We start from the raw sequence: 21945 nt of genomic DNA on the forward strand, positions 1-21945 counted from the left end.
CAGTGAGGAGGATAGTGATAGACTTAGACAGGCTGGTGGAATGGGCGGACACGTGGCAGATGAAATTTAACGCAGAAAAGTGTGACGTGATACATTTTGGTAGAAAGAATGAAGAGAGGAAATATAAACTAAAGGGTACAATCCTAAAGGGGGTGCATGGACAGAGAGACCTGGGGTATATGTGCATAAATCGTTGAAGGTGGCAGGGCGGGTTGAGAAAGTGGTTAAAAAAGCATACGGGATCCTGGGCTTCATGAATAGAGGTAGAGAGTACATGAGAAATAGGAGCAGGAATAGGCCACTTGGCCCCTCGAGCCTGCTCAGTACAAAAGCGTGGAAATTATGATGAGCTGGTTCAGCCTCAACTGGAGTATTGTGTCCAATTCTGGGCACCACACTTTAGGAAGGATGTGAAGGCCTTAGAGAGGTTGCAGAAAAGATTTACGAGAATGATTCCAGGGATAAAGGACTTCAGTTACGTGGATAGACTGGAGAAGCTGGGGTTGTTCTCGTTATAGCAGGGAAGGTTGAGAGGAGATTTGATAGAGGTGTTCAAAATCATGAGGGATCTGGACAGAGTAGATAGAGAAACTGTTCCTATTGGCAGAAGGGTCGAGAACCAGAGGACACAGATTTAAGGTAATTGGCAGAAGAACCAAAGGCGACATAAGGAAAAACTTTTTTACTCAGTGAGTGGTTAGGATCTCAAATGCAATGCCTGAGAGGGTGGTGGAGGCAGACTCAATCACGGCTTTCAAAAGTGAGTTGGATAAGTACCTGAAGGAAATTGCAGGGCTACGGGGAAAGAGTGGGGGACTGGGACTAGCTGAAGTGCTCTTGCAGAGAGCCGGCATGGGCTCGATGGGCCGAATGGCCGCCTTCAATGCTGTAACCATTCTATGATTCCATGCTGAGCGAGATGTGGCATACTAGCCCCTTGATGGGACAAAGTGACCTCACCGAGGGGGAGCCAGGCAACAGGAGTAACCTGGGCCCCAAAGGAAGCACAGATTTTTTTTTATAAATCTGGATCAGTTCCTTTACACAAGTGACTAAAGTAGAGATGGCTGAGCAAACCCCCACTCCCTCAGGCTGAGGATTTTAAAACCGCATAGTGCAAGTGGATAACACAGATGCACCCAAATGTGCCCAATGGCCCAATACAAGTGTTGTCCCCCCTGCTGACACCAGGAGATTTGCTGAATTCAACCGCTGCATTAATGTGGATTGGTATCATTATTAGCTCAGGGAGTTTCATCTCTGTGTATGTTAGCTCTGTTCCTTCATACCTCCTCTAAACTATGACCCTGTGCCAGTGTCTTCAGTATTCACTGTTTAAACAGTTCTACCTATGTAACAGTAATTAATTGGATGTGCAGCATTTTGAGATATGTTAAAGCTGTGATAAGATGCTATTTAAATGATAGTTCTTCATCTCAAAAAATCAAAAGAAATAATAGGAAAAAGAAATCAAAGGAAAGTTGTTCCTGACAGGATTGTAAATCACATTTTAGTATTGAAGAGTGTGTAAAATCTTTACCTGCTTGAATGGTGAAAATTCAATTACACATTTTATCCTTGACACAATGTGAGTTGTGTCTGGGGAGAGCATTTTGAGCCATGTGATCTTTGGATAACGTATTGGTGGTTACAGGTCTGTCACCGGTGAATCAATTTGAAGTGATGAATTAAGAGTATCACACAAAGAGCATATTGCAAAACTTTAAAGGGTATTGGCTTAAAGGGGGAAAGAAAGTATTTGGGAAGGAATTTTGTGTTCAAAGTACTCCCCAATTTTATAGAAGAAAATAACTGCATAGGCTCAAAAGAATTTCATTTAATGTTTTAATAAAAGTTTTCTTATCGACCTGGAGTCAGTTGAGTTCGATCTCCCTGCCAGACCAGTATAGGATGTTACCAAAGGGATACTTCATGGCCTGAGAGCTAATCAGAACCCTAGGAGCTCGTAATTGCTTGAATCCTACAAGCAGACTTTTACACTTGTGGATGAAGCAGATAATTGGTCTACATTTACCACTCCACTTTTACTACTCCATTCAGGCTGCCAATCACTGACAAGTTCCAGCTGCAAGTCATTTGTAATTTTCTGAAAACACAAATTCATTGATGCAGCTTTTGGTGATTTAAAAAAAATGCTATTTATTGTGCTGTATTCAGAATTATTGTATTCATTTGTACAAATGGACAACTTTTAGCATGGTGAAAGATAGTCAAATCTGATATCTTTAAGCTATAAGTGTGCATGTGTGGTTCTTGCCATGCTTGTTTGTTTTTGGAGCCAAAAGTCTGGTTCACAGGAAATCACTTCTGATGTTTGGTTAAAGTATTTCAACTGTTGTCAGTGTTTATGGATACTTGTTCCACAGCTGTGGTTTGAGATATAGTTGGTCCAATTTGTGGCTTTGGGAAGCACATCACTCAGTTGACAATTTTCCATGTCCCACAGTTCTCTGGTGGTAATTCTATACCTTAAGCAGGCACCAGTGGCTCCAAGGAAAACAGTTACTGAAAAGAGCCCTGAGGTTTGATGAAAGAAAATCGTTTCCGATTGTTTTTCCTTGTTTTCTCCTCTCCCTTCCTCTCCTGAAAGGTGGCTCATGGTAGGATCTGTTTCCACGATTGGCAGTAACACTCCAGTATCCTTTCCTAGTAGTCATTCTTCATCCACGTGCTTATCAGGCTATTCGACTATTGGAGGGGGTGGGTGGCACTACAGTCGAACCTGACACTATGCTCACTTGACGTTCAACCACAGAATCAATTCCAGCTCATGCTCATACTCTTGATTACAGCCAGTTCACCTCAGATTAGTGCAAAACATTAATAAGACCAGGGGAATGGGAAGAAAATAGTGCGTCACTCTCAAATTTAGAAAATGGAAAAAAAGTTAATTTAAATATTTTAATTGTTTTAAGAACAAAAACTAATTTTGATAATTCAATGTGAAATTAATCTGCAGCAGTGTTCTTTCTAAAGGAACAGCCTTCAAGCAATATGCTTCCAAGTGATTCATCCAAACTCATCCAACCAAACAAGATTGGTAATGTCAGAATTAATTGCAGAGTCACAAAAGAGGGAAAAGAGAAATGTTGTGCCATAAGGCATTAATTAGACAATTCATCACTCATAGTGACAGGGCCTTCTGGCAATATATAGGCTTGCATAACACAAAGATACTGCAAATAATTAACTCAACTCAATTAGAATACCTTGACAAGCCTGCAATTCTTTACATTTATTGTTCATTACTACGTCTTCAGTCGATTAGGACATTATGGTGGGTTTTTAATATGGCTATCACATGGCAGTAGTATGGTATAATGCTCGCATGGGTAATTATGGCTAAGTACTTACACATGCATGATGGATCTGGTTTGTTCAGAATAAAAAGCAAGATACTGCAGGTGCTGGAAATTTGAAAGAAAAACAAATTGCTAGAAACACTCAGCGGATCGGGCAGCATCTGTGGACAGAATAGACACGTTAACGTAAAAGTCCGATTCTGATGAAGGGTCCACACCAGAAACGTTAACGTGTGCTTGTATCCTCCACAGATGTTCCCTGACCTGCTGAGCATTTCCAGCAGTTTCTGGTTTATTTTAACGTTGATCAAACTTGAATATTCTTCCAAGACCTACAAAACGGTCCTTTTTTGTCAGCCCTGCAAAATTCTGCTTTAAAAATGATGACAGATTAAATGATCCGATAAGACTTTAATCTCGCAAACGAAGCTGTCCTCATGCTAATAGATATGGCACATCACAAAGCTGTGCCTCTAATCAGTGAAATCAGAATAAGGTTGATAGTGAGGTACTGGGTTAGCATGCATGCTAACCCAATACCTCACTATCAACCTTAGCATGCTACCCACAGCATGCTACCCGCCACCATCTCAGCACAACCCCAGCCCAGCATGAGGTTGAAAAGGCCATCCGACAACTGAAGAACAACAAGGCCTCAGGAGCAGATGGAATCACCGCCGAGGCATTAAAGCATGATGGAGAAGCACTACTGGCGTGAATTCATGAACTCACTTCTCTTATCTGGAAGGAGGAGAGCATGCCAGGGGATCTCAGAGACGCCGTAATTGTGACCATCTTCAAGAAAGGTGACAAGTCCGATTGTGGTAATTACAGAGGAGTTTCCCTGCTATCTGCCACAGGGAAAGTCATCGCAAGAATCCTCCTCAATCGCTTTCTCCCAGTGGCCGAAGAGCTCCTCCCAGAGTCACAATGCAGATTCCGCCCACTAAGGGCCACAGTGGACATGATCTTCACTGCACATCAATTACAAGAGAAATGCAGGAACAGCACCAGCCACTGTACATGGCCTTCTTTGATCTCACAAAGGCCTTCGACACCGTCAACTGTGAGGGATTATGAAGTGTCCTCCTCAAATTCGGCTGCCCTCAAAAGTTTGTCACTATCCTCCTCCTGCTTCACGACGACATGCAAGCTGTGATCCTGACCAACGGTTCCACCACAGACCCAATTCACGTACGAACCGGGGTCAAGCAAGGCTGTGTCATCGCACCAACGCTCTTCTCAATCTTCCTTGCTGCAATGCTCCATCTCACCCTCAGTAAGCTCCCCACTGGAGTGGAGCTAATTTACAGAACAAACGGGAAACTGTTCAACCTCCGTCGCCTCCAGTCCAGATCCAAGGTCGTCCCATCCTCTGTCGTCAAATTACAATATGCAGACGGTGCTTGCGTCTGCGCTCACTCAAAGGCCGAATTCCAAACCATCGTAAACACCTTCACCGAAGCATACGAGAGCATGGGCCTTACACTAAACATCCGTAAGACAAAGGTCCTCTACCAACCTGCCCCCGCCACACAGTGCTGCCCCCCCGATTATCAAAATCCACGACAAGGCCTTGGACAATGTGGAACACTTTCCATACCTCGGGAGCCTACTGTCAACGAGGGCAGACGTCGACGACGAAGTCCAACACCGCCTTCAGTGTGCCAGTGCAACCTTCGGTCGCCTGAGGAAGACCAGGACCTCAAACCCGGCACTAAGCTCATGGTCTACAGAGCAGCAGTGATACCCGCCCTGCTGTATGCCTCAGAGACATGGACCATGTACAGCAGGCACCTCAAAGCACTGGAGAGGTACCACCAACGCTGCCTCCGCAAGATCCTGCAAATCCATTGGCAGGATAGGCGCACCAACGTCAGTGTTCTTGCTCAGGCCAACATCTCCAGCATCGAAGCGCTGACCACGCTCAATCAGCTCCGATGGACGGGTCACATTGCCCGCATGCCTGATACGAGATTCCCAAAACAAGCGCTCTACTCGGAGCTCCGGCACGGCAAGAGAGCCCCAGGTGGGCAGAGGAAACGCTTCAAGGACACCCTCAAAGCCTCCTTGAAAAAGTGCAACATCCCCACCGACACCTGGGAATTCCTGGCCCAAGACCGCACAAAGTGGATGAGAAGCACCCGGGAAGGCGCCGAACACCTCGAGTCTCTTCGCCGGGAGCAAGCGGAAGCCAAGCACAAGGAGCGCACGTCAACCCAAGCACCCCACCCACCCGCCCCTTCAACCACCGTCTGCCGCACCTGTGACAGAGACTGTAGGTCCCGCATTGGACTCATCAGTCACCTGCGAGCTCATTTTTAATGTGGAAGCAAATCATCCTCAGTTCCGAGGGACTGCCTAAGAGAAGAATGGTTAGCATTGTGCACAGCGCCTGTCAGTCATATGTGAATTGTTGCTGTGACTAACGGTCTTCCATTAAGTCCGAGAGAGATAGAAAACATCCATCTCCCTGAGGCACTGCAAGATAATTAAACACACTATTTTAATCCTTTTTACACTTCCTCTGATCAGCTGCTAGCAAAGGCAATCTAGACATGTTTGCTTGTCATCTCTGAAAGAGCTGCTATTCTTTTCCATGCATCAGACAACTGGTCATTTGTATACTCAACATCTTATCTTCCTCAGAATATGGCAGCAGAACAAGTTTGACATGAAACCCATTCTTTGCTGTTTAAGCACTTGTTTAATAAATGAGTTTGCTCACAAAAAAATGAGTTCCTTCACTACCCACAATGAAAATGTGATGTTCGTTACTACAGCCTGAGTGCACTCTGCACAGCACTCCTGGAAAGCATTTATTTTATAGGAATATAGGTTCATAGGAACAGGAGTCCCTCCAGCCTGTAGCACCATTCTATTAGATGATGGCTGATCTGTACCTCAGCTGCATTTACTCCTATCCCTTGATACCCTTACCTAACAAAAATCTATCAATCTCGCAGTCTTGAAAATTTCAATTGACCCAACATTCACAGCCTTATGGGGAGTGAGTTCCAGATTCCCACTACCCTTTGTGTAAAAAAGTGTTTCCTGATTTCACTCCTAAATGGCCTAGCTCTAACTTTAAGATGGTGCCCCCTTGTTCTGGATTTCCCCACCAGAGGAAATCGCTTTTCTGTAGCTATACTATCAAATCCCTTTATCAATTTAAACACCTTGATTAGATCACCCATCAACCATCTAAACACAAGGGAACACAAGCCAAGTTTATGTAACCGGTTCTCATAAGTTAACCCTTTAAGCTAGTGGTGGTCAAAATACGGCCCACGGGCTGTATCCGGCCTGCCAATGGATTCAATCCGGCCCACCAAGGCCTGGCTTCGAGGCCGAACATCCACCGCACCTGAACCCCTAGCCTGACGCCATCCCACATAATGTCAGGAGGCGGGTCATTATCTCCGAGGTAGCAGGGGAGCCATAACCACAAACAGAGGCAGGCAAATCGAATCTGCCGTTCGCTGCATCAGTGTGTTTGGCTCTCTTCCATGGAGGAGCCAAACAGCCACGTAGACTTTCAGTACAACATATAATTGATGGATCGATCAATCATTTCATTCATTTAGTAACGGAAGATTTTACTATTTTACACTACATTTTGTGTAGTTAAGATAGTGGCCCGGATATTCCAATCCCTACGGGTGGGTACGCACTGTGTACCCACCTGTTGGGACATCAGAAATGCCGGTTTCAGGCATGTACAGCGAATGCTCTTGACAGATCGGACGCCTGCCCTGGAGAAGGGCCTCTGCGGGCGGATAGTTCCGCTTTCTGGAGAACCTAGGCCCACAGAAAACCCTTAGAATTATTGCGCCTGGTAAAAGCAGGTGTAAGGCCTGCTTTTACCAGGATAAGAGTTGAAAAAAGTTTTTAAAATGTTTTTTTCCAGTCATTTATCATTTAAAAATACTTTAAAAAAGGTAAGTTTATTTTTAGCCCCATAAAAATCTTTAATTTTTAAAAAAATATTTAATTTATTGTAATTTCAACTAGTTTTTAAAATGTGATGTTTTTTTAAAATTTATTTAATGTTTTAAAGTGTTTTTGGGGTGATCTCCATTCATATATTTGACAGGTCTATCTGTCAAATGTATGAAGGGAGATTCCCTTCTTTGATTGGCTCCCCATGGCCCACGTGATCCCAGGGACGCTTGTGAACCACATGCGCCCCTGGGATACGGGGGCCCTACGCACTTGGAGTTGGAGAGGCCCAGCATTGGAACTATATGCACCTCGGGAGCCCTCAGGTAAGTACGTAGACTTTTTCCAGATCGGAGGCTTCCGCACGCGGGAAGCCTCCGATCGGAAAATATGGCCCAGTATTTGACTACTGTCTGAATTTATGTTTATAAATTATTGGGAGGGTAGAAGTGGGAGTGATGCTCAACACTATGAGTTGGCCTGTTTCAAATTTACCAATTTAACACTTTGCTTTCACCAATGTACGTGGCCCCTTTAAATTTGCTGTGCAGTATCTCTTCCAGCGGCAGGAGCTGGTGAACGGCCTGCGCGAGACCTTGCGATTGGTGCGCGACCGTGCGGCCACACACCTTAGGGAGAACATTGGTGTGCGGCCCTCAACAGCTTACCAAAACTTGTTAAATGGCCCCCAGCCCAAATCATTGCTCACCCCTGCTTTAAGCTACGTGCCATTCTGGTGAATCTGCACTAGTTGATCTCAAAGGGAAAAAATAGCTTTAAAAATATAGTACTCTTTATGAAAGTTGAATTTGTTGTAAAAATTATTAATTTTTTTTGTTCTCATCTTATCTTGTTTCTTACTTTTTGTTTCATACCTTTCTTTTCTTTTTCCCCTGTGTTGAGTTTTTTAAATCTTTTGGCCTGATACTTTATTCTCCCTGGCTTTTCTTCAGTCTCTCTTGAGTCTTTTTGCTACTTTAGTTTACTTTGTTTATGTTTATTTTTTCTGCATTGTTTGGAATTATTTAATTTTAAATGTGTTGCCTTTTGTCTGTGTTAGTACACAGGCCAAGCAAATTGCAGCCCAACTCCTTGCCTTTCATGCCAGAGAACATTCTGGTTCCATGGGGGTAACTTTACAGCAAGAATTGAGCATTCTGTCCAGTGCTGTCCTCGGAGCTGGAGTCCATGGCGGTGTTGGTGGTGGCAAGGACTAATACTAATGGATGCTTTTGTTAATGGGTCAAGTCATTAATTCTTCTGAATTTATCACATCCTTTGTAGAATAAAACAGACATCTTGGAGTAGAGTTACCACATTGGGCGCAATCGACGATTCCGGCGTAAATTGTACCCAAATTTGCACCTGTTTTGCAAAGTCTTCCCCCCCGCTCCCCCCCAATCCCCAGAGTTTCCGCTCAAACTAATTTGCATATTGCCGAATGCAGAATCTGCCATGAACTGGCGCAATCGAGCAGTGTTTTAAAACGTAATTCTAAAAAAAAATTTGCTTTAAAAATTATTCCTTGATATAGTTATGAGTGGTAACTTGATAAACCCATTTTCAGCTATATTAATCAAACTTTATCACAAAAAATAAGCGTTTTAAATCAGTGTGAATCACTGTGACTAACTGAATTTTAAATTATTTAAAATGACTTTAAAAAAATCTACAAACTATTTTCTAGTTAGATTGGCTAACATTAGTCAGTTCCTTAGTAAATATTAAAAATTCACTCAAAAATCTTTCAAAATGTACCTGTTAGCGTCCTTGCTCTAAAAGGTCCAGCTTAATTTTTAGAGCCTCCTCGAAGGCCTGAAAATGAGCACAATTAGCGGAAACTCCTAATGGTGATGAATTCCCCCGTGGGGCGTGGCCAGTTTTGTGGGCGGGGCCTGCTTCCAGTGCGATTTTTTTTAAACTAGCGCAAAACATCACGGGAACTCAATTTGTGCTGAACGCAATTTGCGCTTAAAATTCTGCGATCTTTTGCGCCGGTTACACCAATATTCGAGCAAATTGCGCCGAAAAAACCAGCACAATTGAGCGGAACCTCCAGGAGCTCCTTGTTAAGAAAATTTATCTTCAACGTGTGATTAACTACAAACTTTTATTATTTTCGAGGTAGCTATTCAAGTAAATCTCTGATTTTTAGTGTAATATAAAATATCCATTATCCAGGTAACTTATTTCTCTTGTTCTTTCTGCAGTGTGGAAACAATCAATGATGGTAACTTTCACAGTCTCGAGCTGGTAGCAGCTGATCAGATGTTGAGTCTGGTGATAGATGGAGGAAACCCAAAAAGCATCAACAACTTAGCCAGACAATCCACACTCAACGTAGACTCCCCTCTCTATGTTGGAGGTATGGAGGGGCTCCAGTATATTACTTAAATTTACACAGTTGTGGAAATTCTTTTTCGATAACTTTGCTTTGTGTAATCCTTCATGGTTCCAGCCAAGGAGCAAAACCTGCAAGATATGCAACGGGCAACTTACTGTCAGATATTAGGGCATTTCCTCCCATTTTGTTAAACTCAAAAATATGTTTAGAAGAAAGCATAAATTAAAATGTTATAAATTGGTGATTACAGAGATGTTTTAATTAATAAAGCAGAGCCCTTTGCATGCAGCACCTTTTGTGTAATTTTCTTGATAATTTTGCTAAAGGCAAATGCTGGTGGATTAACAGATTTGCATGTGAGGCAAAATTTACCAAAACAATTGCACAAAAATAGTGCTGCATTACCTAGGGCACTGATTTAGTGATTACACCTGTCTCCTTTATAGATAAACTACTCTAGAATGCTTACGCACAGTGCCTTGGAGAGGTGGGATTTAGGTTTCTGCCTGTGATTCTTCAATTTGTAATGTTTTTATCATAATGGGTACTGCTCACATGTAGTCTCGACTAGAGAGTTAGATATATAGATTGTTGCTGATGGGGATCTAATACTAGATAGAAAATACATGGGAAGTGTAGGCTTAAAAAGAGTGGGAAAAGGATGATTTTAGTAATTATTTAATAATTGAAGGAAATGAACCGTGGAAGTTATTTTGACATATCAGTTGGAATATGCTTAAGTATTGCTATGTGATTTCAATAATAACGCAAAAGTACAAAAAGAAAATACTGCAGATGCTGGAAATCCAAAATAAAAACAGAAAATGCTGGAGATACTCAGCAAGCCAGGCAGCATCTGTGAAGAGAGAAACAGAGTTAACGTTTCAGGTCAATGACCTTTCGTCAGAAAGTTTTGCCAGTTCTGACGAAAGGTCATCGACCTGAAACATTAACTCTGTTTCTCTCTTCACAGATGCTGCCTGACCTGCTGAGTATCTCCAGCATTTTCTGTTTTTATAACTCAAAAGTACACTTGCTGCTACAGATCATTCACCGTATATTTGCTCCTTTTTAGGTATGCCCACCAAGACCAATGTCGCAGCTTTGCGCCAAGGACCAGGCCAGAATGGCACTAGTTTCCATGGCTGCATTCGCAACTTGTATATCAACAATGAACTGCAGGACTTCAAGAAAGTTCCAATGCAGATTGGCATTTTGCCAGGCTGTGAACCCTGCCAGAAGAAGATGTGCCAGCATGGCACCTGTCACGCCATTGGCCAGTCCAGCTTCACCTGTGAGTGTGAGGGAGGTTGGACCGGGACACTTTGTGACCAGCAAACCAACGACCCATGTCAGGGCAATAAGTAAGTGATTGTGTAGCTTGCTGTTTATTTCTTTTTATTGGCTAAATGCTCATTTTTTGCACTCATCAAAATAAGGGATGTCAGTACTTGGGAAGAAAATATTTTTCCATTTTTGGACCCTCATGGCAACATCAAGTGTTCCCAGGCCACATAAAGGACAGAACCGATGCAAAGTAAAATTCCCTTTACACTGCCCTACCAGTATGCTTTCAACCTCAGAGCAGCGGCTTTTATTGCGCCTGTGTGAATGTTTCTAAAACAGTTACCAAGATGATGGGGGTGCGCTTCTTCATACATTTATCTTCTCTTTTAAATCCTTGTCCATAGAAATATCAGCCTGTGAATGCTAACTTGTCATCTTAATGACTGGAAAACTTCTTTAGGTTTTCACTGACCTAGATTCGGGACTTTCTCACCTTCCCCTTGATTCCTTTTGATATTGAATGCACTGGAGATTGTACTGTGTCTGTTTATGCACCCATTAATGACTTTAGCACTGAAATGCTTCACTGAATCTTAACCAAATTTCATAAGTAATTTGACCTCAGGGGACACTGGTGGGCTGTGCTCGCTGAACTACATTGGCTCCCGGTCTACCAATGTCTCCATTTTAAAATTCTGATCCTTGTGTTCAAATCTGTCCATGGCCTCTCCCCTCCCTATCTATGTAACCTCCTCCAGCCTTACAACCCTCCGAGAACACTGCACTCCTCCAATTCAGGCCTCTTGTGGATCACCCACTTGCTTCATCCCACCATTGGTGGCCGTCTAGGCTCTAAGCTCCGGAATTCCCTCCATAAGCCTCTCAGCCTCTCTCTCTCTCTCTCGTCCTTTTAGATGCTCCTATTTGACCGAGCCTTTGGTCACCTGTTCTAATGTCTTCTTCTTTGGCTCAATGTCAATTTAAGTCTGATTACGCTCCTGTGAAGCTCCTTGGGATGTTTTACTATGTTAAAGAAATGCAAATTGTTGTTCTTAACTTCCTTTGTGCGCTATTTCCAATACAGTTGCTAATATATTCACATAAATTCCTGTAAGCGGTATTTTACAGATGTTTGTATTCCCTTTATTTTAAACAAGTTAACAACTAGTTAAAATAACACAGACAGGAATTTATGTGTTCTTGTTAATTGCTAGTAAATAGAGAAAATGAAACCTACAGTTTTTTTTTATACCTTGTCCATGCATCATTATTAGCCTAACCTTTAAAACTTGTTAATTTCGCACAAACCAAAAACTTCCAAATGCTAATTGATGGGAATTCAGACTTACAGGTAATGTGTAACATACAGGAAACTCTTTTTTATCCAGCACCGAGGGGACCGGCGTGGTGCCAGTTTATCAAAAAGTCTGGATTACAGAGAGTTATAGTTAAAAGGTACGAGAGCTCCGTACACAGCAACAAATCCAGGCTTCCCTGTTGCTTAGCAACAGCTGCAGGAACCTGGCCACAGACCAAGCGTCCCTGTTGCTCAGCAACAAGTGCAGAAACCCCCGATTACACAGCCAAGAATCAAGAAATGGCCACTAATATGAAGAAAAACTTAACTGAACCTACTCCTGAATTTTGCCGGTTAGCCGAGATTTCCGGTTCTTTGGGTGCCGGTAAATCGAGAGTTTCCTGTAACTTGTGTCAAAAATAGTGTAAAAATATTTTTGTTATAATTTTGGGAGTGGAATGTATTGAGCTTAAAATAGCAAGCACCTGTGTACTTCCTGCTCATCACTTTCTGACTGCTTTTTTAATTATATCCACCATCTTCTGTCACATCATGATTTCCTGGGACATTTTGTGACTTCTGCTCTTGTTTTAAACTTTGTTTATTAAACTGTCCAATTGCTTCATAATCTTCCACCTCCCACACTGCTCCTGTCCTTCAGCTTGCACAGCCTGGGGCTCAGACCTCTGCAAGCGGAGTCTCACTGCATGATCTACCAGCAAGATGGCCACAGGATGGAATCCCTGCCAATCTGTGACCTTCCCACTCTCCAGATGGAGAATTCTGATGCCAAATGCTTCATCTAGTGTCTGAACTTGAGACTGATGCTGGCTGAATTTAAATACCATTTGAGACTGGGATTTGAACTTGGACCCCTCGAAATAGGAATTCACTATTGTGTCTTTAGTCTAAGTGGAGACCTTTGTAGCACTTTCATATGATTCTTGGGATACCTATAAGAAACAAATCATATACTTTATGTTTCCTATTTCTATACACTAGCAGAAAGGTCCATGTTTTCTGCATGTTACTTTAAAAGTAGAAATTACATATAATTATACACTGGATTAACTAGGTAATAATGATCAAGAAGGAGTGCATCATTGTAAAATGATTGTAGCAGATTTTGAACAGACTAGAAAGCAAGGCTAAATACCACTAATTATTCATCATTATAGTTCATTATTGCTACTGTGGAGTTCCCTATAAAACTGAAATCCAATATTTGAACATATAGTGAATGCCTTTAAAGCCAATCATATTCCCAGAATGGAACTATGTCACTGAATGAATTACAAATGATCAGGAAATGAGTAATAAACCATAGCTTGTCACAAAGTTTATTATTAAGGTGATTCGCTGAGATTAACAAAAGCATTTCTCTAGTGTTTCACTGCAGCCTGATCATCAAGTATAGCAGATGCTCATTGTTCCTTTGAGGCAAATTGGAAACATAATCAAGTAATCCAAACAAATGATTTACATGATTAGTACAATCTAATGGGAGGAACTTGAATCGCTTCAAACAGGAAGTAGTCCGCTGGAATTGTCATTGCTCAATTTTGTTCCACTCGCATATGTGCTATTAATACTGGTAGAAAATAGACTATATTTTAGTCTTGAATTGTAACCAGGTGTAGTAAAGCTACCTTACTACATGTATAATGTTCACTTGTTCCTCAGAAATCATTGCAAATTTAACAAGGCTTTATGTATACACCCGATCTTGGAATATATCAAAAAATCTTATGAAGAAAGTATTTTCATTCTTATATGGTCATCTGTATGTAATAAACAGGTTAGCTTGAAAAAAACTACTAAATTTCAACTCAATCATTTTAGTTGGAACATTATAGCAACCATGTAAATAGTATTATTGTGATTTTTGGATTTTGCAATCTTTGACCCAGAATGAAGCTGAACTAGTTTGAGTGAAGTGGTTGCTTTTGTCTGGGAAGATCTGTGTGGGTGCTACTACATAAACGTTCATTAGTTGCACATAAGACTGTTAATGATGACAGCATTTTTCAGTTGATAAGGAAGAATGATCATAGATTCTGAACGACTCCTGTTAATGAATAAAGAACTTAGATAAAATTTTACAGCATCCAGGACTTAGTAATGAGAACTTTTCAAGAACCCCCATCACCGCCATCTGAAAAAATTCCTCAATGCTAAAGATTTCACTATCACATGCCATTCTGTGACCAAGAATGGCCTCTGCTGTTATTGTTCAGTCAGTGATAACCAACAGGTATACAAGGGAGCTTCTGATTTATTTGGAAAAGTACCTCACCTGAAGGTTTAAATTCCTCTTACAGTGCACTATTTTGTGCATTTTGAAAAAATTGCTCTATGCGCAATTCATATGGAGTAATAACTGTGATAAAATAAGACACAAAAGCATTAGGTAGTGTGCTACCAAATGAGGTTAAACCCCAGGGCCTAAAAATTCGGTTGCTTTGCACCCCCCCATTAGCGCCCTCTTAGGATGCTAACAGGGCGCAAAGCAAATAGCACCTGAGCACGGCACCACCAATGCCTCCCACAAAATTCAGCGGGAGGTTAGCGGCGGTGGTAACCGTTGGCACCCCGCGGGGCTGCATCACCGGCAGTGATGTCATTGCTGTGCACAGCGCCCCGGCCGCGATCTTCGGTAGCGCCCCTGACTTACCGCCGGATGCTATGTCCGACGGGGTCAGGGGGGCCTACCTGCAGCCGGGGCGGCGCACATTAAAGGGGAGGTGCCGGGCGGCCATTTGACCCCTCTGCCGTCCACGGCCTCCTGTGCAGCCCCCCCGCGGAGTGCCAGCTGTGCTCCATCTTTTGCCGGCACTCCGATCCCTGGTGGCCCAGTTGGCCCTGGGTTGGGCAGCGCTAGGCCCCTCCCCTTTAAGAAGTCACAATCTGCGGGCGTAAGAGATCTTGGTGGTAGTGTTTAGTGCTGGCGCAAAACGACTGGTCAATTTCGCGAGCGGCACTAAAATCGCCGTGCTCGGGCGCTAAGTTCCTAGTGCCCCGGAGGCGCTAACGGGAGGTGCTAACCAACCGAATTTTTCCCCCCATATGCTTTGCTAACCACTCTCTCAGTATGTCCTGCCACCTTCAGGGACCTATGCACATTAACTTCTAGGTCCCTCTGTCCCTGCACACTCTTTAAAACTGCCATTAAGTATATATTGCCTCTCCTGTTCCTTCATCCAAAATGCATCACCTCACACTTCTCTGTATTAAATTCCATCTGCCACTTGTCTGCCCATTCTGCTAGCCTTTTTATGTCCTGCTGCAGTCGATTGGTATCACCCTCACTGTTTGCCACACCCCCAAGTTTGGTGTCATCGACAAATTTAGAAATTCTACTCTGTATTCCAATATCCAGGTCATTTATATATATCAAAAAAAGCAGTAGCCCCAGCACTGACCCTTGGGGAACACCACTGTCTACCATCCTCCAGTCTGAAAAACAGCCATTTACCACAACTCACTGTTTTCTATCCTTAAGCCAATTCCTTATCCAAGCTGCCACTGACCCACCTATTCCATGAGCCTCAATTTTGTTAACTAGCCTTCTATGTGGTACTTTGTCAAACACCTTCCAAAAGTCAATGTAGACAACATCCATTGCGTTCCCTTCATCAATCCTCCCTGTTACTTCATCAAAAAATTATATTAGTCAAACATGATCTGCCTTTTACAAATCCATGTTGGCTCTCCTTAATTAGCTTAATCCTCTCCAAGTGCCCATTAATTTTTTCCTTGACTGTTGTTTCTAAAACTTTACCCACCACTGATGTTAAACTGACTGGCCTGTAGTTACTAGGATTGTCCTTGCACCTTTTCTTGCGGTGCGGAGGCTGAGTGGGCAGATCGGAGGACCTCCTCGTAGGACTGCTCCTGGGCCTGGCCAAAAAAGCCATTAACTGGTCCAGGCAGCGGGCGGTCGAGGGGGTCGTTCGGCCCAATTGCCTGCCTCTCTTCCGCGGCCATGTTCGCGCCTGGGTGACCCTGGAGATGGAGCACGCGGTGTCCGCCGGCACACTTGAGGCCTTCCGCAACTGGTGGGTGCCGCGGGGACTGGAGTGTATCATCACCCCAACCAACCAAATTTTAATTTAATTTGTTAAGGCTCCTTTAAAGTTTTATTAGTTACATTTAATTTTGTTTGATCACACCCACTTAAAAGAGTACACCTTTTCTTGAGTATGTCGACTCCCAGCCTGAGGGTCTTCATTTCAAGTCCTACAGCTGCCAGTTACTCAAATTTTCCCACCTCAATTGCATCACTTCGCAATCAACCACGAGCTGGACTACCGTGTGTGTGAGACTTTCTATTTGTGCAGCTAACATTGCTTGCCCACTCTTTGAGCAGCAGAAAATTGCATTATGGCAAGTGGCAGGGAGGAAAGAAAATAAAATAGAAACTGTGAGAAAAAAATACTGATTGCATTTGTTGATTATTTAATTGCATTTTAATCTGTTTTCAGGTGTGTGCATGGTATTTGTGTGCCCATCAATGCCTTCTCATACAGCTGTAAATGCCAGCTGGGTTTCAAAAATGTACTGTGTGATGAGGAAGAAGAGCTCTTTAACCCCTGTCAGAACATCAGATGTAAACATGGAAAATGCAGGCTTTCGGCTCTGAGCAGGCCTTACTGTGAATGTAATAGTGGATACACTGGAGAGAATTGTGATAAAGGTATGGGCAGTTCATTTCAAGTAGCTTTTTGAATGTAGCTCTGATTGTTTGCCTGCACGTTTAAATCATAGCCACATTTTCTGAAATGTTGTGACTTCAATCCACAATTAATTTTGGACTGCTGCACCATTTGTTTTCCTTATATTTAAGTGTTTCCAAGATTGTGAAAGCAGTCGGTGCAGAAATTAATTATTTTCTTTGCTTTTTTACTTTTTGTGCCTGATTTCATTCCTCTGTCCAGAAGAAAAGCCCACAAGTATGTTATACAAAATAGAACAAGTTGAGGAACATCAGTACTTAATAATATACTTTTTTTTAAATGACAAACCTGTGGCATAAATGTTCATCATCGTTCACTGTATACTACACCCCACTAGTTGAAGCCTGATGGCTCTTTCAGAAACAGCTGTTCTTTGCTCTGTGGGAAAGAGTGTTTGTGAAGTGTGTTTCCTCCCTCCTTTTTGAATATTGACGGATCACTCTGTATACCATCTAGCTGAATTATACTGAATGCTGATAATGGCATAATTGTATCCTAGATTACTCTTTCAAATACTAATGTTTGTGTTGCTATATGCCTCAGTTTAATTCATTTTTCATATTATGAGCTTTCATTAAATGAATTCAAAAGCCCTTCATTTAAATAGGTTTCATTTATCAGCTTTAACCTCACTGCTGTTTATCTCACTTTAACATTTCTATATCTTCTTGGACTGAGCAGCCAAATCCAATGATTCTGCACTTAACCCTAGCACAAACTCTACCTCTGACCTCTCAGCTTCAACTGACCAATCACAGCACCTCTTGCAGGTGAGACGAATGGGAAAAGGGGTGAATCGTTTCTTTCTCTCTCTCTTCCTGCTAGTTACCCTTTCTAAAAACCTTTTTCTTTTTTATTCGCTTGTTTGAATCCAATAAAATCTATCTCCCCCCCCACCCCCCCATGATTCTGACTCAGAGTTTTCCCCTGCCCTTTTTCCTCGTACAGTGTGATTTTCTTACTCTATTGGTATAAGTGTTAAAGCATGCAGTCAGTGGTAATGATAGTTATTCCCATGTCTTGTTGGTTCATGTTTCCATACCAGATGACTGGAAACATAGTCAATAAATAAGTGTGTAATGTGTTACAAAATCAATTCTTTTGTATCCATAACAACTGATGGAAAAACTGAAGTGCTAAGGGAGCTTGTGTTTGTCATTCTTGATGGTGCATTTGAAGCTGTACATTTTTATTGTAAAGCACCATGTTTTCAGTCTCTGGTTAGAATAGCATTTACCACTGTTACGGTCCACCCAAAATATATTTAACAGAAATACAATACTAGGTATTAGAAGAGCTTTCTCGAAGAAGCAACAGCCGCTACTCAGTTTTATTCCACAAGTGAAGAAGGGTTTGTAAGTCACAAAGTTATGAAGCTTTCCCTCACAAGTGGAACAAGCTGTTTATAAACTCAGTCTCACTGGGTATTTTGTTTCTATAAATAGGTGTGAGGATAATTTTGTTTATGGTTTTATAGTATTTTTAAAATTATTTCAAGTACAGATGGTATGTTCATACTCCCAATTATATAATATAACTGGCCAGTAACATGTCACATCCTGGAGTCCTGAAATCTTGAACTTTGTGGGTATTTCAAATTCCAACATTTCTTCTTTTAGTAATCAGTCATGGAGTTTGTATGAATAATCAGTTTCCTAATTATATACAAAAATAAAGCAAATGAAAATATGATGCCAAATTCTGTTTTCAATGATATGGAAAGAAACTCTGCTCATACTCCTTTCAGTTAGAAATCTTGCACTTCTACCAAACAACTGCCAAATGTGGCAGGCTTGGGTGAAGGAGAAGTGACTTTTTATTTGTTCTCAAGATGTGGGCAATGCTGGCAAAGCCACCCTTATTGCCCATCACTAGTTGTGCTGATAACTGATGTGTTTGCTGGGGCATTTAGAATCAACCACACAATGTGGGAGTCGCATGTAAGGGTGGTATGTTCTCTTCCCTGAAGGGCATTAGTGAACCAGTTGGATCCTTTTATGACAATCCAACAACTGATTATTCTTTTTGGTACTAGCTTACAAATCACCAGATTTATTGAATTCAATTTCACAATTTTGCACGGTCGGATTTGAACTCTCAGCCTCTAGGTTGCTAGTCCAGTACTGTATACTTCTTTCCATATGGTGACACAGGAGCACATATAGACTTCCAAAGGTAATGGCTGGTACTGGAGAGCCTCCTTCATAACTGACGGTGCTGAACTATAGATAATGACAGCCATTCAAAGTATGAAAATATTTTATCTCCTGTTTTGGCAACTGTGGAGCTTGCACAAATGACCAAACCATTTAGATATAAGCTAATTAGTGCTGCAGGCTTAAGACTATGCATAGCCCAAGAAACTAAATATATTACTAGAACGGTGTCATTACTAGAAGTAAATCAGAAGTAATTCTCGTTCCATTCTCATTTCCAGAAATCTCCTGTCGAGGGGAACGAATCCGAGATTACTACCAGAAGCAGCAAGGCTACGCCGCTTGCCAGACAACCAAAAAGGTCTCGCGGTTAGAGTGCCGAGGCGGATGTGACAACGGACAGTGCTGTGGACCTCTGAGAAGCAAGCGACGGAAATACAGTTTTGAATGCACTGACGGCTCTTCATTTGTGGAGGAGGTGGAGAAAGTCGTGAAATGCGGCTGCTCACGATGTTCCTTGTAAAAGCTTCAACTGCTCGCCCTTTTTCAAAACAATGTGCGCCTGGTGACTGTGTGGGACGTATTTTGCTTCCGTGGTGGAGATATTTGAATTATATTGTAAAATACAGAACAGACTTATTTTTATTATCAGAAAATGACTATTTTCTTCATTTACAAAAACGTTTCAAGTCCTTTTGACTGAAAGTTGTTGCGAAATGCATAAAAATGTCTGTCAGAAGCCAAACCGTTTTGGACTGGATTTTGTCTTTTCCTGGCTCGGCGAAAGGAAGCTTTCCTTATTTTGACATCCGGTGGACAAAAAAAGTGAAATCCAAAGGAGGACTGTGCCACTGAAAGTGGGTGATGCCCGCTTGAAGAAGATGACAAGCTGCCAGTCATGTCAGTTCATCTTTGAAACAGGGACATAATTTAACTGTGCTGTAAGGAAATGAAACCAAGAATGTGCATCAATGAAGAAGCCCTGGAACTTCCGCTGTCATTTTATATCTTGATTATGTGAACAGTCATTTTTCTTTTCCCCAGTATAATGTGTACATTAGCATATTCGAGCTTACAAAGTGTTTTAGCAAGCCTTGTTTCCAGTATTAATTCTTTGTAATATAATTATAAATGGGGACTATACAACAAATAGAGAATTGATGTATGGATTACTTAGTTGGATAAAGTTTTGTGGTTTTCTTTTGAAATGAGTTTACGCAGTATTCAAAATATCATTAAGAAGTATTTATTGTATCAAAAAAAACTTGTACCTAACTTTGCTAGAACTTCTCTTTCACTCCATTTTTGAATCTTTAATATATATTAATTTATATTTCGTCCTCATATTTTTGTATGTTAAAAATGTTAAAAAAAAATGATTGCAGTTTTTTATTTTTATTTGGGGGGGGATAGAGTAACTAACATTCTAGCATGTCCTCTCGGGGTGAATTGTCTTGTTACCTTTTTGATCAGTTGTGTCTCCTGTACTTTTGACCAATGACATTGCTTTGGTTTACAAAGCCTGGGAAATAACCTCAGTCTAACAGTGTCACATGTAACAAACCAGTGTATATTTTGTGAAATTCTGCTGAATTTGTACCTTACCAGAGAAATAATGATCTTGACAAACTAGACTTTTTGTTATAGAAGTGATTTTTTTTTTCAACCCCCGCCCCCCCCCCCCCCCCCGCCCACCAAACCCCAAACTTTGGTAAAGATAAATTAAAACACATGCTATTTCCCTGGCAGATGGACAAGTTTTTACATATCAGGATATTGTTGGAGTTCCTCAGCTTCCTGACTTGACTGTGAAGTTCAGAATTGTCTCATTTTCTTGACTATTGAAACTACTTGTCAGCCCTTTGTTCTCCTACAGTAACTTGTTGCTGCTAAGCCTCAGATTTAGAGTTCATAAATTTTAGTCGTTGGGCAGTGCTCTTTACAAATTAAAGACTGGGAACGCCTGTGTAAATACAACTTGGTTTCCTTTCATTGCTTTTTACAACTGGTTAGATGTACATGTTGACTGATATCGGTAATGCTACTGATGTTTGTAAATTAAATCAGATATTAACTTCAGTCGGATTTACCCTTGTATTTATTGAATAGTTACGTAGTGCCTTGCTTGTTGGTAGAAAGAAAATGCTAAACCTACTTTTCTCATTCCATCCTTGCTTCTGCTGACTAGATTACTAGTTTAACAGCTTGAAGAGAGAAGCACAGGGGGAGAAATTCAATTCAGTGCACTCACCTTTTGGTCGTAAATTCAGCGATAGGGAGACAAATTTCAAGTCATGGCCTCCCGTGCCCGATCTCCCCAGGGAGGGTGCCAACTGCTATATTAGATCGGGCAACTTGAAGTCGTCCTGGGTGACTGCCTGAAAGCGGGGTCCTCATTAAATTATTAAAATATAAGGGTCCTGTGACTGTCTTAAGGCCCTTTATCCCATAATGAACTGTTATCACACAAGGTTTGCTGATTCTTAAGTCCGCCCAGTAATTCTTGGCACCAACAGTAGCATAGCAAGCTGCACCAGCACTATTTAAAGGGAAAAAAACAGAAAATGCTGGAAATACTCAGCAGGTCAGGCAGCATCTGTGGAGAGAGAAACAGAGTTAACGTTTCAGGTCAATGACCCTTCGTCAGAAGGGATCCTTGGCTCCATTCAGGTAAGTCTCTGGCTAGATTTTCTCGGTTGCTGCTGGGCTTGTAGGTCTTTTATTTGACTGCTGGCTGCTGTAGCTGTGTGGAGACATTGGGGTGTGACCTTTGAAGGCACAGGATTAACTCTGTGCAGGTGCTTCAGCACATAACCTGTGAAATTACTGGTGTGCTGCTCGGTCTGCCACTGGGGCTGGA

The 21945-nt window shown here is 41.9% G+C and overlaps 1 protein-coding gene across 10 annotated transcripts in view; it reads left to right on the plus strand.

The window, feature by feature from the left end:
• The window catches only part of slit2 (slit homolog 2 (Drosophila)), a 605319-nt gene extending 584155 nt beyond the window's left edge, over positions 1-21164 (plus strand). For 9 of the 10 annotated variants that reach the window (XM_085967585.1, XM_085967587.1, XM_085967589.1 and 6 more), the window contains 4 exons: positions 9476-9630; positions 10685-10973; positions 16678-16889; positions 19367-21164. In XM_085967585.1, the coding sequence (XP_085823711.1) occupies positions 9476-9630; positions 10685-10973; positions 16678-16889; positions 19367-19608 (898 nt within the window). In that variant the 3' untranslated portion in view covers positions 19609-21164. Of the gene's footprint in view, positions 1-9475; positions 9631-10684; positions 10974-16677; positions 16890-17610; positions 17700-19366 lie in introns of all 10 variants that reach the window. The other variant, XM_085967593.1, reaches the window with a different exon arrangement.
• Positions 21165-21945: the final 781 nt, after the last annotated feature.

The sequence above is a fragment of the Somniosus microcephalus genome, chromosome 2 (genome assembly GCF_052327205.1).
Source record: "Somniosus microcephalus isolate GS21.2 chromosome 2, FLI_Smic_1.0, whole genome shotgun sequence".
Classification (NCBI taxonomy): Eukaryota; Metazoa; Chordata; class Chondrichthyes; order Squaliformes; family Somniosidae; genus Somniosus; species Somniosus microcephalus.